Source organism: Coccinella septempunctata, chromosome 8 (genome assembly GCF_907165205.1).
Source record: "Coccinella septempunctata chromosome 8, icCocSept1.1, whole genome shotgun sequence".
Lineage (NCBI taxonomy): Eukaryota > Metazoa > Arthropoda > Insecta > Coleoptera > Coccinellidae > Coccinella > Coccinella septempunctata.
The window spans coordinates 30979066-30995644 of NC_058196.1; the positions used below are offsets into that span (position 1 = coordinate 30979066).

The window sequence follows — 16579 nt, forward strand, 5'->3', positions numbered from 1 at the left end:
ATTATTGGGAATTCTTATTTCCAACAATTATTTTATTATTAAGAAAAAAAAACATTTAATATTCACAAGCGTCAACAAATTAATTTCGAAAAATCTCAGATAAAAATGCACAAAAAAATTAAAGCGAAATTTTGGATTGAGCATGTACATTTTCTCATAAAGAGCAATACAAAACCATCTTTATGGGCTGAAGTGAATCAACTCATTTTATACATTTTATCGTATATTCTATCGGAATTGTTGAAATTTTTAATATATTGTTTATGTGTAAATTTTTCCTGTTTTTATATGAATAAGTTATTTATGAATTTGTTTAGTACGTTGGACATACTCTTGTACTTGTGATTGTTACCTCAATTTTTGTTATAGCATTTTATAACTGAAAAATATATCTCCTCAAAGCTGAATTTTCATTTAGGCACTTCCAGATAGAGGGAAAAGTGATAACAGAGGTAATTCTTCTCTTTTCGTTTGTTTTCCGCGAGTGCCTGAAATAAAGGAGGTAGGTCCCCGTCTTCACCATTCAGTTTCTTCATTAGACCTACACCGGTTACTTCTTTGACACTGCTGTACTGTATCGCTTTCTGTTATCTTTCATCGTACTTTACCCTGTTTCGCGAGTCTGACTTTTCCCTTCCCCCTTCAGTCATGGTGCGTAAGCCCTTGGGGTAGTTAAGAGAAAGTCCCGTCAACCCCCCTGTTCGCGTTCCGTGTCATAAGTGTTGAAATCGAAATCTCTTCTTTTCTATCAGTCATGGTGCGTAAGCCCTTGGGGTAGAGAATAAGAGATACCGCTCGTCGTCAGTGAAATCACGTAGTTGCGCTAAAAATAGACCTTTTCTTCGCTATCAATCATGGAGCGTAGCCCCTTGGGTTAGCGAATAAAAGTCTCGAATAGATCCGCCCTGGTTGTGTTTCTTTTCATTTCTGGAGAAATACAATTAATTACATCAATGTGAACTAGTCGCGAACAAGTGTAGCAAAATCCCAGAGAAATTGAAAGCACCTGAACATTTTGCAGACTCCTACATACCCGTTCATCCTCCGGGTGAAATATCTAGCAGTACACTGAATGAGGGACCGCTAGAATAGAAAATAACACTTCTTCGATAAACATATCATTTCTTTATTGAAACATTATATCATTCAACATTTCTCCCTATATAAATATATGGTATAACAAGTTCATTAAGTATATAAATGCGTTAGAAACACACGTACACAGATAATACAGTTTACGCTTGATACAAACTGGGAGCATCGACTTATAATTGAGGTAGGATATTCTCATTTCTGGCAGCCACATTTTTTTACAGGCGGAGCGGATAGATCAACACTTTCAGGTCCGAAGCATCTGCCCCTTCTATCCGGGATAGTACCAATATCTACAGCATTCTCCATCCTGACCATTACCAAATCTAAAAGGGTTTCCACTGCCCTTGAAACATTCTGACCAGTGGCAGCACTAGTCTCCAAATAGGGAAGTCTGAAATAGGCCAGAGTTTTGGACGCAAACAGGGATGGGATAAATGATCATATCATCATATATTTTTCTCAATCAACTCTCACCCATTTTTTTCTGCCATATCTCTAGCTCGCCATTCAGCAACTACCCTTTTATCTTCTAGGTCGCATTTGTTGCCGCACAAAACGACATCTGGTGCATCGCAGTAAGCGTGTAACTGAAAAGAACAGTTGAGGAACAACAAAAACAAAGAAAACATCAACATTCGATGGTTCATCTAACAACAGGATACATTCAGAAAGACAGAATCCATCCGCGTGAATACTCATGGATTAAAACAAATCCATAATATGAAATACTTCGAAAATTCTGTTAAGTTTCAGCTATCTGCTGTCACTTGAAAAGATTCTAATTAGATCATTATCATTCGACATTAAATTCAAGTATTTTTAACGAGATTTGATTCGCATTGCACACAGGAATATAAAGTAATAGCATACTCAGACTATCAACACTTAAAACAAGAATTGAGGAGGAAGTATGGAGGAAGGAAGACAATAATAAATAGTGCAGTGGCTTAAAGTTCCACAAAAATGGATAATGAAATTTCCAAAGTCAAGAAATCGGATTATAACTCAGTTTTAATGCAACTTCAATCTCCAAAATTGAATGAAAATTCGAAAGCAATCAAAAATATAGGTAAGTTGCACTCTTTGAGTATTTAATATTCTATGGTTGCACTCATGTGACGCCATCTTGAATACTTCATGTATAGTTCCAGCGGACAACGTGGAGTCTAGATGGCGCCAAATTTATTACCTCGATATTTTTCAACAGAACGTTATAAACACAGATTAATCTGTGGTTATAAAATACAGATTGAAGGAAGGGTTTCGATCTGTTTTTGGCCACTGCACTGTTTCATAGAAGGACTCTAAGCATTCAAAACATACAGAAAACGTTTTCTTTCCATACCCTGAGTTGTTCAACCCAGCTTCGAATTTCTATAAATGACTGCTCGCTAGTTAAATCAAATAGAAGCAAAAATCCCATTGCATCTCTATAGAATGCTGTTGTCAAACTTCGGAATCTAGAGATGAGATAACAATTAATTCAAAACAGTATGTTTGTCGTCTATATCCCATAGTTTTATATCTCATTATCTATCAATCAATAAATATCATCTACATCTACATATATATTGGGTAAAACTCCAAAAATAACCCCGCATGACACCATAGAAATAAAAAAAAATTCAAAAATTCGATAAATCTTGACGATCACCTTTCTTGTCCTGCTGTATCCCAAAGCTGTAAATGTATCCTGTAGTTTTTCCCTTTGGACATGTGAAGCTGGAAAAGAAAACACTTGTTGCTAATCTTAACATCCCTTACACTCGAACGCTCACCAATCGTTTTTCCCTAAAATCGATTCCAACAGTTGATATGAATCTAGAATTGAAACAGCCATCAGTGTACTGATATAGAAAGCTTGTTTTTCCGACTCCAGAATCTCCCAAAGTCAGAAATTTTATGAGATAGTCGTAATCCATCAAATATTTTATATTGAACTGATCGAAGCTCTGATTGTATGGATATATCAGAATTCTGACAAATTATAAAGATAAAGAAAGAACACATTCATTGATACTATAAAAGAGGTAATTTATCAATCTCCACTTTTTCTTGAAATCAATCATCTAACCTAGTTTTTATACTTTCTTACGTTTTTCGAAAATCGATAAATCCCCGACAATGTTACCAACATACCAACCGAAAGTCATCAAACTGACAGCTAACATATTCGATGTTCTGTGGTTAATGTGAGAAATGTCAAACGTCAGGATAGTTCGATTACTCAAGGAATAAAATAAAACATCATTGTAGAAAAGTTTCTTAATTTATTTAGATATATATTCCACATAATTGTTATATCGTTAATAAATCATAAAATTTTTACAAGTAATCAATCCATTGGAAACAGAAATAACAATGAAATAAACGAGCTCATCAAAATTTTGATTACACTGAAACGAAATGACTTTCTGATCTAAATTTATGCTTCCAAAAGAATTTATATGAGAAATTTCAATAAAAATTATTTACAAATATACAGAACTCTTAAATCTATCTCAACCTTTGAATATCCCTCTATCGAGCATACATGTCATGATTAATCTCAATGTAATGAAATTCTATGGAGCTACTTGAGTAGGATACACAAAAAGGGGTATTGGAATCACTTATTAGAGTAATGCCTTTTCAACATTCCAAAATTATTCACCCTTTTAATATTATTCGATAAAAGTAAGACATGGTATGGTGCAAAGAAATTTTCAATAAAACTAAGGAGTAACGTGACTAGTTCTATTGCAAGCATCAGGATTATTGTTACTACCTTTCTGGCACAATATACAAAGCCTGCAGAAAATTAACAACAAGAAGATTTAGCTGGCTCTGCTTCAACTAAATTAAAGTCCAAACCTTTAGGTCTCACAAATCCCGTCTTAATACCATCCCACCCATCCTCTATCTTATATTCACCACTCTGCACTCTATTATATATTTCTTGAGTAACTTTCTTAAAGGCATCCTCGACATTCCATCCGTATTTGGAGGATGTTTCGACATGGAACATACCATGTTGATCTGCAAATGTTTTGGCTTCTTCTTTAGAAACTTCTCTTCTTCCTCCTTCCTCAACAAGATCAACTTTACATCCTACTAAAGCAAACACAGGTCTGTGAGGTTCAATTTGCCTTCTAGCTTCCGACATCCAAACTGGAATATGCTCAAAGCTCGCCTTATTACAAATGTCATATACTAAGAGAGCTCCTACGGAGTTTCTATAATAAGATTTTGTGATTGAGCGAAACCTTTCTTGTCCTGCGGTGTCCCACAGTTGGAGCTTTATACGCGTACCATCTTCTACTTCAATCAATCTAGCAAAAAAGTCAACACCGACAGTTGGATCAGATAGCTGAAACAAAGGGAATGTATCATATGGACCAGGTGTATCTGCATATTCACCTCTGCGAATTTGCCATCCGTGAAACATTTGAGCAAACAACTTTTTCCTACAGTGCTGTCTCCTATCAATATCAGTCTAAATTGAAAATCGAAAATTGGTTCCACCATTTTGGTATGTTTTTTTCAGATTATCTTAGGAATTAATGTTCCAACTTTGATAATTCTCGGCTATGACTGGTATGTCTAGACGCATGATGATAATAATAGGGAATAATTAAGGTAGAAGTAAAAAATCTATTTTCTATTTCCAGTAACAAACATGACAGCTGATTAAAGCATAGACATCTCGGGATGTGTGACATATCAATGACATTTCGATAAGTGACAAGTTATTTACCAGTGTCGCCACTCGCTAAGGCTGAAAGATAAGTTAGAGAAGAGTGTACTGTAGGCACAGCCCTACACCTATAAGAGGAACTTTTTGTTCACAAAAGAAATTTGTTGATATATGTACTGGAGTCGAGCAGTGTGATTTATCATGTTCGAGTCTGTGGTTTATGTTTGAAAATATGTAAAGTTGAAATAAATTCTTCACGCTTATCAATGGCCACATTGTAAAGCGCATCCGTAGATCCTCTATCTACGAGCGCATCCACCATTTGAATTGATCAGCTGCTTTAAATGTGTATAATGTTTGGAGTTTCATTATGAATAACAATTCATTTTTTTAATTATTTTTCATCAATTTTTCCGCTTCGTAATTCGTTCGAATCAAATAAATCGAATCATTCATTTGTCAAAGCTCATGATGAAATAATGATCGCATTGATCATTGATGTATTTTTCGTTTCGCGTTATGTGGGACTAATGGAGTTTTATTCTATGTGAAATAAAAGCACAAAACTTGAAATCTTGTGTAATCAATAAAAATGTTTGAAGTTCAGAAGCCATAAGTTCATTGGCACCCTCACAAAGTGCATCCATAACACATCTTCACTAAGATTTGTTTTATTCTCTCAGACGATAAACAGATTCAATGTGAAAAGGACGTACAACAGATAATAATTTTTATATTAATCTTGAAGGTTATTCAATGTTGAAATGCAATTCTGGTCGACCGCAGTGAAACCCTTCCTTCCTAGCAAAATTTGTGAGTAATTTTCCAACAAGTTACTGGGAAATTTCAATAAATTTTCCTTTACAGTCTCGGAGAGCAATTTCTGTGTTCTACAATGCATACAATGTTTATGTTCATTCAATCGTGGAGGAATCGGTCAGATGAAAAGAGAAAGCCAAGCTCTTCAATTGACCTTCAGATCATCGGAACACACATTCAATCGATTCAAATCAAAGATCATCAGGTACTTTCATGCTTTCCACGTTAGACCAGTCAAAATTTAGATGAAATACGAATTATAGGAACAACGGTTCTTCCGTAAATTAAACCACCGAATTCCCTATCACGCGATTTCTCTCTCTATGCGCGCGCATCGAAACCCATATGGATTTTCGCTTCGTGAATAACTTGAAGTAATTCATGATTGTCACTCACCTTTACGTACGAGTGCTTTCCAAGGTAATATCAGTGTGTTGGAAATTTATAGCGATCATTCGTCGACTGTCCGATGCAATAAGACAACCGCTGCTGTGTTAGGTTCAAGTGACCGAAGATCGACTATGCCTGATTGTCAAGATTTAGCGATGGATCAGCTGGGACAGAAGCCAACAGGGGAAACGCACTGCCCTTCCTCAACAAGCGGATTGGATAGACTGAAGAATCCTGCTCTAAATAAAGTAAGTCAATTTATTAATAATCGTTTAAATTTCGCATGTGGCTGTTTAAATCTGTCGAGTAAGCGCTATAATCTGAATATGGAAAAGACCGGCAAATCTTCCATTTGAATTCAAAAATCAAAGATCATAGAAATGATGGTATTAGCCACCCGATTTTATGATCGCTTGAAAGATTCTGTGAAATTGAATTTTTATATAATTATCAGGTTTTTTATTGCAAGTTTCTCAGGAAAACGGTTTTTAATCGTTTTACATATCGTCCTACTTGAGCGATGAAACATGAGAAAATTTCACTTCATATTGCAACAAATGATAATAAACTAGGCCAAGTCCTTTGATTCCTAAAAAAAGGTGCTATAGTGTAGGTGAATGTATGAATTTTTAACGGAAATCTGGGAAATATTGATTAAAAACAGGCAATTGATCACAATAGAGCAATTTATTTTCGATAAGATAAGCTCTGTAATACAATACAAATATAATGGAGAACTTCATGGTCTGTGTTTGATTCATTATATCATACTAGTGATTTGAAACCTAAAAAAATTAGGAAAGATTAGCATTCCCTATATTAACTGTACAAGTTGTCTACAAATTTATCGCAAAGTCTTATGAGTAGCATTAGGTACACCATAAATTTTTATAGTCGTCAGTGTATGATATTATGAAATTTAATTAGCGAATTTTTCCCATTCGAAATACAAATATTCTTCTCTATTATCTCTGAGTCTGTACTCCCTTGCAAAGACTTGAAAATATCATCTACAAATTTCTGAGTTCAATGAAATTCTAAGAGCTTTTTGTTAGCATGCCCCTCAGAAATTTTTGCGTACGTGTTGAAAGTAACGTACGATTCTAAAAGCTTAAAACGATTCGTAAAAAAAAAAATGAGATTTTAATAGCCTCGAACATAAAAACCGCTAGTGATACTCATTTAACGAAAACGACGAATCATTTCACTTTCACGTTAGCGATTCGGATAGTCGACTCATCGAAAATCCCAGTTATCGAATGTTTCTGCTGTGAAGGAACGTAAGAAACAATATAAGATCAGATTAGAGCGGATAATTCGTTTCAACAAAATCACCTTGAGGAGGAACCCGATTAGAAACGGTGTGAAGTGTATAATTTCCGATTATCTCCTCAAAAAATGTTATTATCTACTACTACTAGTATGAACAGGAAACGACAGATCTAACTTGCGAGTAGATTCGTCTTTCATCGATTTGGCCACCCCTGTTATAACCACTGAATATCGTAAAATATGACGAATACCCGTGAAAAAGTCTTTCAAATTTGAAATATGCTCGTAAAATAAAATCCGTTGAAACGGAGAAAAAACCTTCGATGCCCCTTCGAATGTAACGCCCATGTCTATGCCTAAGTTCACTTCTCACCCCCCAAGAATATTCTTCAGTTGTCAACACTGAACTCTTTTAGAGTTCAGTGGTTGTCAAACATGTTGATTATACTCTGTGACTTACATAGACAGAATGAAATTTTATTATTAGTCTATGAAACAGAACCATTCGAAAGGGAGCAGAAATTGGAACAAGAATAAATTTTCTCCTTTATTACATTTTTCAGATTTTTATCTCCAGTTCCAGTGTACAAAAATAACAGATACAAGTTATTTAGGAATAAAAAACCACCCGTGATAATCTTGTTATCATTGTACAATCGAATGCAGTTGGTTAAACCGCGATATTGGCGGAAAATTTGGTTGAAAATACTTCCTGCATTTGTTTATTTTTTTGTACCGGATGTCCTGTGACAAATTGGGGATTACGTACTTAATCATAAGTCCCTTGACACATTCTAGACAATGCCAATTTTACACAGGTCTGAATATTCTCGAACGAACGTTCAAAAAATATCGCCATACTGTAGTTTAGGAAATTTTGACAGTTGAATTTAAAAAACCTCGGAAGTTTTCATTCATTCGACGTATAAAATATGTGGCTCAATTTCAATTTTATGACGAATCCGTACGCAAACTGTCGACCATAGACCTCCGTAACCTTTTTGCCTACGGTACAAAGTTCGCTTTTCGGAAATCTCACTAGCCCATTGTTTATTTTTGCCCTCCTTTAGGATTTTGACCCGGACTCGATAATATAATACTACGTCCGCTAACAATGAACCGAAGAATTTTTATCGAATGCTTGATTCGACGAAAACTGTCGCCTTATACGATTTTCAGGAATTTCTTGTTTCCACGACCTGTCAGGGTTATTATTTGATTTCATTTCAGCTCGAGGCTTCCTTATTCTAGAAATATCGAAGTTTCATTCCTTTATTGATCATTTGGAGCGTTGATCTACCAGATTTACCTGAAGGGTAAACCTGTCGTCTTACTGATTTACCTAAAAATGTCAGATCTTACTTGAAATCGAGATTCATCATCTTTGGATGTAGAGAATTGTATTTAGGCAAAATTATTCCTAAAATATAGTATTATTTCGTTCTTCTTCTTCTTCATGTTAATCCTTCAAATTATTAGGTTAAAATGTGAATATTTCTCTGTGCTCCCTGAATATTTCTATGACTTCCTAGAATTTCCTTGTTTCTTCTTCTTTATCCCGTCGCCTTTGCAGACCTTTTCGTGCACCTCTATCCTGTTTGGAGCGAAAGTCCTTCCGCATCTTTCGCAAGGTACCAGTTCAGCGAGATGATTCTCCCAGATCCTGTTGAAGGTGCCGACGAAGTCAACCTCGCCGCTTGGGGTGAATTTCACGTCTTCCTTCTGGGGCAGTTTCTTGCGCTTATGCGGGGGAAGTTTGGCGTTTTCGGCCTGCCAAATCTTGAGGCATTCCTCTTCGTGATCGTATATGGCTGGCACGTAATACTGCTTCCCACAGAGGTAGCAAGGGAAGAGAGGCGATTTTACAGCTGTCTGGGGGGCTTCATCACGTCGATTTGTGTTTGCTTCTTCTTCTTTATTCGATTTGGGTAGTCTGGTTTTTTTCATCTTGTCTTAAGTAAGTTTTTGAAGAAAAAACTAGGTATCTTATGGATCGGTTTCGGTAATAAATCAACTAAAACGATTCGTTCCCGCTCACCAATGACAATGAACGGTTTGACAGTGCGTGACTGATCGAAATCGATGACCTTTGGGTCACAGATGGTCTGGTCTGTGTTCGATGGAGGCAATATTGCCAATAGTAGTGTCATTAATACTCCACTATCTACGTCGGAGCAAAGAATGTGGGCTTGAAAAGTTGTTCCCGAACGTATGACATAAGAGAATACGATTTATACACTGGTTTGTTATTTCGGAAGAACCAAAGCCCCGATAATGTTAGGTATTATTGGAGTGAACCTACTTGAAATGATCACCCTCAATTTTCCGAACTACTTCAGATTATATAAAAAGTTTTATGGCCCGAGTTTTGAATCCTTGACCTGGAATCGACTAACTTCACTTACAGCCTTTCACTACTCAAATGAACCGAAGTGAAGTGAGGTGTAAAATGGCAGTTATGGGACCATAGATATTCTTTATTTCTTATTTGAACTTCTTGGCTTTTTCCTTTCAGTTTTGATTTTTGTGGTTGAAGGTGAAATCTTTTGAGGATTTCGATAATAAGCATTTCCATTCGTTTCGTGATAATTTTGCATACTTCAAGACGTAAATTGATGAAATTTCATTTTCAGAAAAAATTAACTAAAACTTGTTGCAAATGACCTCTATTGTTGATACGGATATTAAAATTGCGAACACATTCGAAATGGATTTTAGGAATTGATAAATTATATAGGTAGACAAAACCGCCAACTATCAGATCAAAGTATAAATTCCAAAGATCAATATCCTTCATATGTTGACCGCGAACTCCATCGACTCCTTTCTACAAGTGTATACTTTCACAATACACGATCTAAATGAAGCAGTGGCGCACTAAAAAAAATGTGGGTGGAAAGAAGCATAGACATTGTCGCCAAAGTGTCTGCCGCTTGATCGATAAATATGTTTTCCGTCTAGATGATATTAATAGAGGATGAACCTGACCTTCAATATTTGATTAGTCGAATTGACTGTCGGAGTGTTAGGAATATCGGATTAATATTTCAACACCGTCACGAATGTTCTAATGCGAGTTTTAATATGCCATTTATTGGATTGAAAAACGAACGTTGATGTCGGAAAAATTGGATTGTATCATGTAATTCATCGTACTTGACACGATTTAAGAATAAAATATCATAGAGTTTAGAGAATGACGAAAACCTCACAAGAAAATGATCTTGTCTTGTGACCAATTGACCAATTAGTTATCGAGAGAAGATGTTGCACATCACGGTGTAATATCCGTTGAAGTAACTTCCGTTAGATTTCTATGAATGGTGACGAAACCATAGATAAGTTGAATTATCTCTGTGATTTACGACATCGAAACAAAGTAACAATTTTTCTTTCGAACAGGGTCTTGCATTTTCACGCGAAGATCGACAGCGGTTAGGAATCCATGGCCTACTACCGCCAAGGGTCAAATCTTTCGACCAACAGGTGGACCACTGCAAAGTTTTGCTGGACCGTGTTGAGAAGGACATCGACAAGTACATCTACCTCATGGGGCTTTTGGTGAGTATCTATGTGAAAAGTCAAGTTGACGTTAGATTAAAATGATCAATGGGGTACCGCAAGGTTCAGTGCTTGGGCAAGTTTTTTTGTCCGAAATTGGGATAGGGTTGGTGGAAATAAATGAATATTCTTCATGATTCAGTTTGCATCTCTCTTTAGGAGCGCCACGAGAAGTTGTTCTTCAAACTGATGGGAAAATACACCACTGAACTTCTACCGCTGGTGTACACCCCAACCGTCGGTACTGCCTGTCAGATGTTCAGCACCCTGTATACGCATAACAGGGGCATGTACATAACAATTTACGACAAAGGACACGTGTACGAGGTTCTCAAAAATTGGTGAGTTAATTATGAAGATTGTAATATTAACAGTGAACATGATGGTTGATTGGTTGACTTTGCTTCGTTGAAGGTCGATTGTAATGATGATGGGGAAATATCCACTTCTTTTTTCTAGGGAGAAATTACTATGATTCAATAATCGTGCCTGAAAATAATGATTCAGAATCTGTTTATGTTTAAACAGGATGTCTAAATACTGCACTAGTTGGGAGATATATTTATTTTGTGTTCGATAGTACGTTTATGTGTAATAATAGATTGTTTTGATACCCATTTTCAAGGTCCACAAGTGTTTTCCTTTGTTTACAACGTCAGTTCCTGATACAATATGCGCCACTTTTCGATGACTAGGAAGTTTGAGATTTTCCATATCACTAATTAGCTTCACTTGTCTGGATATCAAGATTACATCCTCATCAGGTGTACTGAAGGTTAAACTGTTGATTAAATATGTCGTTATAACCCTTATATATTCAATTTTGCCATCATTAACGTTGAAGTGATACAGTAATTTTCTCATTTTCTTGTATTTTAGATGGTTTGCCATTAAATATTTCATTTTATAGAAGAAATTGAACATATGTTAAAAAAGTCACCTATAAAATGATTTAGGCCCGTTTGCACCAATCCTCCTTAGAAGGAGTACTTAACTAAGCCTCGTTTAAAGTTAAGGGACGCTTAATTTTATTCACAGTTGCACGACTGTGGCTTAACAGAATCTTAAGTAAGGGGCCCCTAAGTTTTTATATCTAGTGATATTTCAGTTTTTTATTTTGGTGCAACTTCATCCTAGTCCAATTAAGCCATTTCATTGGTTGGCCGGTTGCCTATGATCGTTGTCATTTCATTAACCTAACTTTATTGTCCTGTCAGTCAGTGTCAAGGATATTATTATAATATTATCAAAGAGTAACAACTTTTTGTTTTTGAGTTAGCATTAATATTGATAATAATGATAATGATTGTCAAATAAATGGTACCTGAGTTTATATAAGTACAACACTTTCAATGTAAGGTCTTGTGTGAATTTGTTTTACTAATGTTGAAGAGGAATGTGAAGAAAATTTCCTTATTGCCCTTGATAGTACGAATATAGTGAATGATTGCCAAGCAAGTGGTGGTAATTTACGAAGGACACTCAACTTCTCAACAGAAGAAAAGAGTTTGTTGCTAACTATAGTATGATTTGTGACACCAAATTGAAAATTAAAAAAGACTGAAGGCATTACAATAAAGGCAAAAAAGAAAAGGCTTGGTATTCAGTAATAAATTCATTCAATTTTCAAAATCCATCAAAAATGGGAAGTTCTGCAGCCAGTTCAACAAATTATTTTAGGTTAGAATCCCACCCTTAAATACCCAAGTGATCATTACAAGAGCGCTTAAATTTAAGGCTAGCTTTAGCCATCTGAATGTCACTTAACAGTTGGTGCAACGTGATTTAAGTTAAGGGTTCATTTTAAGGGACACTTAACACTAAGTGCGTTTGGCGCAAACGGATCTTAAATTTGTTACGATTACTTTGATGCCCGGGCAACCAATAATATACTTCTACTACTGTTCACTTCCCTTTCACGATGCACCAAGACTACTTCGAAAAGTTAGGTTATAATCGGTATTCTACTCCAGGCCGGAGAGAGACGTGAGAGCCATCGTCGTGACCGACGGAGAGAGGATATTGGGCATCGGCGACCAGGGCATGGACGGCATGGGCATCCCCATCGGCAAACTGTGCCTCTACACCGCCCTGGGCGGCATCAAACCCCACTACTGCCTCCCCATCACCCTGGACGTAGGCACCAACTCCCAGGCCAAGCTCGAGAACGAGCTTTATCTCGGCCTCAGGCAGAAACGCGTCACCGGACCCGAGTACGACGACTTCCTGGACGAGTTCATGCAGGCCGTGGTGCGAAGGTTCGGCAGGAACTGCCTGATCCAGTTCGAGGACTTCGGCAACAGCAACGCCTTTAGGCTGCTGGAGAAGTACAAGGATAGTTATTGCACCTTCAACGACGACATACAGGGTACTGCTGGAGTGGCGGTGGCAGGGGTGCTGGCCTCCCTCAGGATCACCAAGAAGAAGCTGGTGGATAACGTTATCGTGTTTCAAGGAGCTGGAGAGGCCAATCTGGGCATAGCGGAGCTGTGCGTCATGGCCATGAAGGAGGAAGGTAAGCTTCGAGAGATTGAGGAAGTGAAATGAATTCATTACAATAAATAGTGTCTTGGAAAGTCCATTGATTGGTGCCCGAAGCACTCGGAGGTTCCTGGTAATGTTAAGAAGGTGCATTGGGGGCTCGCTCATCTTTGTTGATCCAAATGCTTCATTTTTCTCTGAATTTCTGGCAATCAAAGTCAAAAAACTCCTGGCGGTCGAGATCCAGCTGAGTCTTGAGAAGAAACTGGTCTATTTCAGGTATCAGCGAGCAGGAAGCCAGACGCAAGATTTGGATGGTGGACTCCAAGGGGCTCATCGTAAAAGACAGACCGGAGGGCGGTATCAACCACCACAAGGCCGTCTACGCCCATCCCCACCCCCCTGTGAAGACCTTGGAAGAGGTGGTGAAGACCATCAAGCCGACCATCCTTATTGGCGCCGCCGCGATCCCAGGTGCTTTCACGCCAGAAATCTTGAAGGAGATGGCTAAGAACAACGATAAACCGGTGATTTTCGCCCTCAGTAACCCAACGCATAAGGCGGAATGTACTGCCGAAGACGCTTATAAGTACACGGAAGTGAGTTTGTCGGCCGATACGAAATTTTTCGATTATTACGTTTATTTTTATAGGGACGATGCATTTTCGCTAGTGGTAGTCCTTTTCCTCCGGTGAATTATGAGGGCAAGACGTTTTATCCAGGACAAGGCAATAATTCTTACATTTTCCCTGGAGTAGCACTTGCTGTTCTGTGCTCTGGTATGTTAACCATCGACAATCAGACCTTCCTCATTGCTGCAAGGGTAAGTTAGAGTTAGAAGCTCCGCGCTTCTTCCGTCACCGATCTTCTGGTCTACTTCGAACGTGGATCTGGTTTTAATCTTGTTCTCATTTCATTCTTCAGACACTGGCCCACATTGTTAAGGAGGAGGAGTTGGAATTGGGCTCTCTTTACCCACCATTAGCTACAATTGTAGACGTTTCCCTCAAGATCGCCGTGGCCGTAGTAGATTACGCGTATAAACGTGGTATGTACCTTCATTTAATGATTTACCTTGGACGTTATCAATTTTTTTTTTTTAGGATTGGCTAGCGTGCGTCCCGAGCCTAAAGATAAGGAATGCTTCATCAGGGAGCAGATGTACAAGCCAGAATACGAGCAGACGTTCCCATCAGTATACTCATACCCCAAATTGTAAATTATTCGTTTTATCTGTTAAAAATTTTAATGTATTTATTTATTATGGGTTAGGCGTGTAAGTTCTTCTATTTTGTTATTAGATAAGTTCGATAAATATTTATGGTTGACAGTTGAGTCTATTCATTTCCCCATTAATCAAATGAAGACTAGGCAACAAAAGTTCGAATCACGAAAAAATTTTAATTCGCTTTATACTTGGTATTACAATCATGAGAAGAAGTTGAAGGGGATTCTTCGGAAGCTTCAACGACGCAACATTTAGGGAACCATCCCCTAATACGTTTGGTAGGTTCGCCGTTCTCTTCTTGTACTTTTTCTCCGAATAACCAGTACCTGAAAATATAGACCATCGATTTAAATCTCCCAAGTGATGAAACAAGAGTAAGAACTAACTTTCGCCACCTGGTTACTACGACTTGATCTTCCGGCTGCAAAGCTATTCGTTCCTCATCCGTACAGGGCGGATGACAAAGGACGCCCACGCCATGAGATATTGGAAACCAACACCCGGACGCTGCCTTTACCACGAAGTACAACCTTGCCCTGCTCCTTTTTTCCCTTTTTTGCTTCAATTGTTCCACCTACACATGTTATTTTGTGGTTAGGATGAGAAAACGTCACTTCACAATGATAGAAGCCACTTTAAAATGACAGATGTCACTTTATAATGACAGATGTCACTTCATTATGACAGATGTCACTTTATAATGACAGATGTCACCTTATAATGATAGGATAACACTCACAGTTAAAGAATATTCATGGCAACCATCGACAACATCCCAATGTATCCCATCGCCAACAGGTTGACAACTCAAGTTAACAACTTGCTTTATATTTTTCCACACACCTAAATCATATGGATATATAAAAGGATTATTAGAATGTCTCCGTCTATATGCAGCCTTTTCAATTATCCAGTCTTCTATACCAGTTCTATTTCTAACTATAGCCCTTATCTAAAACAATTAATAGCCTTATAAATACAACACTGTTAACTAGCAGACAGATTTAGCACACAAAATTTCAACTGGAATTTTATACTTACTTGGAAATACAGAAGCATGCCCACTGCTATAACTACCCCAATGGCGAATCCCAAAGACAGAACACAGATTATGGTCCCATAAAGTCCCAAGTAAACTACTTGATTTCTTTGGTAGACATCGATTGTGTACACCCTGTATACAGACCTGTAGAGAGCCGTTCCCAATATAAAAGATGCGTGTAAGCATCCAATTGTGGCAAAAGTAAGGAATGCAATGAAATGTGCGTGGTTGCCCCAACCAACGCAGTTGTTAATCCAAGGGCAGTGATGATCCATTTTAAGTACACATCGATTGCCTTGAAGAATAAGAAATATTACATTCGTTGATTGATTATTTATCGGATATTCTTACATTTGCGGCAATGATGAGATCTAGGAGCTTTATAAGAGTTACACACTTTGCAGAACTGCATATGCTTTGTATCATTTATGTTCTCCTGAAAAAATATTTACTCCCATAGAATAAAATAAAATCAAAGTATTGTACTTACAGGAGCCCAGTCATTTGGTAAATAGCCGGGACCATGAGCAATGGCAGAGAGAAAATTGTATAACGTTAGACCTGCAAGGCTCATGAAACACAGCGTGTTCAACATTCCGGTATAAGATTTTCCCGGCCATAGCAAATTATTACAGTGCATAGTCATACCAGTTACACACTTTATTATACCTGTAAAATACAATTTCAGTAATTTATGAATGATGAAAAGCTGCAAAAAACTGACATAACGCAGATATGGGACCCCAGTGGCATAACTTAGCGAATGGTCCGAAGCACATATTGAAATTCACATATTTGGCTCATTTATTCTTAAAAATATAACATAATTACTACTTGTCATCTAATGTTTTTGCAAGATTTGCATAAACATAACCTTGTTTTATCTGTCACACACATGAATTCTATGTTCCAAGGTCACAAACCATATCAGTGTTACCAATCTTGGGAAATTAATTGCTGTACCCCTGGGCACAGAAACGTAAAACTCTTCTTTGTTCTTTGTGGGTCTATAGAA

At 37.3% G+C, this 16579-nt stretch overlaps 4 protein-coding genes across 5 annotated transcripts; 1 reads left to right on the plus strand and 3 right to left on the minus strand.

The window, feature by feature from the left end:
* Positions 1 to 1101: 1101 nt before the first annotated feature.
* Positions 1102 to 3257, minus strand: LOC123318443 (ras-related protein Rab-27A). 2 transcript variants are annotated; one of them, XM_044905062.1, is made up of 6 exons: positions 3191 to 3257; positions 2874 to 2916; positions 2750 to 2817; positions 2441 to 2555; positions 1570 to 1682; positions 1102 to 1486 (listed from the first exon to the last, which is right to left on the minus strand). In XM_044905062.1, the coding sequence occupies exons 3-6, from the start codon at positions 2809 to 2811 to the stop codon at positions 1288 to 1290; spliced, it is 489 nt and encodes a 162-aa protein (XP_044760997.1). In that variant the 5' UTR covers positions 2812 to 2817; positions 2874 to 2916; positions 3191 to 3257; the 3' UTR covers positions 1102 to 1287. The 2 variants fall into 2 exon arrangements, with proteins under 2 accessions (XP_044760997.1, XP_044760996.1); XM_044905061.1 differs by lacking the exon at positions 3191 to 3257 and having other exon boundaries at positions 2874 to 3184.
* A 560-nt stretch (positions 3258 to 3817) lies between these two features.
* LOC123318442 (ras-related protein Rab-39B) lies at positions 3818 to 4798 on the minus strand. The gene is made up of 2 exons (XM_044905060.1): positions 4495 to 4798; positions 3818 to 4444 (listed from the first exon to the last, which is right to left on the minus strand). Exons 1-2 carry the CDS (start codon positions 4600 to 4602, stop codon positions 3896 to 3898), a joined length of 657 nt encoding a protein of 218 aa, XP_044760995.1. The 5' UTR covers positions 4603 to 4798; the 3' UTR covers positions 3818 to 3895.
* Positions 4799 to 5424: 626 nt separating this feature from the next.
* Positions 5425 to 14624, plus strand: LOC123318440 (NADP-dependent malic enzyme-like). The gene is made up of 10 exons (XM_044905058.1): positions 5425 to 5584; positions 5639 to 5795; positions 6039 to 6228; positions 10655 to 10813; positions 10973 to 11154; positions 12787 to 13328; positions 13574 to 13893; positions 13947 to 14117; positions 14219 to 14342; positions 14398 to 14624. Exons 1-10 carry the CDS (start codon positions 5536 to 5538, stop codon positions 14511 to 14513), a joined length of 2010 nt encoding a protein of 669 aa, XP_044760993.1. The 5' UTR covers positions 5425 to 5535; the 3' UTR covers positions 14514 to 14624.
* Positions 14625 to 14681: 57 nt separating this feature from the next.
* Positions 14682 to 16452, minus strand: LOC123318441 (palmitoyltransferase ZDHHC6). The gene is made up of 7 exons (XM_044905059.1): positions 16289 to 16452; positions 16055 to 16233; positions 15916 to 16000; positions 15564 to 15859; positions 15262 to 15474; positions 14909 to 15096; positions 14682 to 14848 (listed from the first exon to the last, which is right to left on the minus strand). Exons 1-7 carry the CDS (start codon positions 16341 to 16343, stop codon positions 14695 to 14697), a joined length of 1170 nt encoding a protein of 389 aa, XP_044760994.1. The 5' UTR covers positions 16344 to 16452; the 3' UTR covers positions 14682 to 14694.
* Between the last annotated feature and the right edge of the window lie 127 nt (positions 16453 to 16579).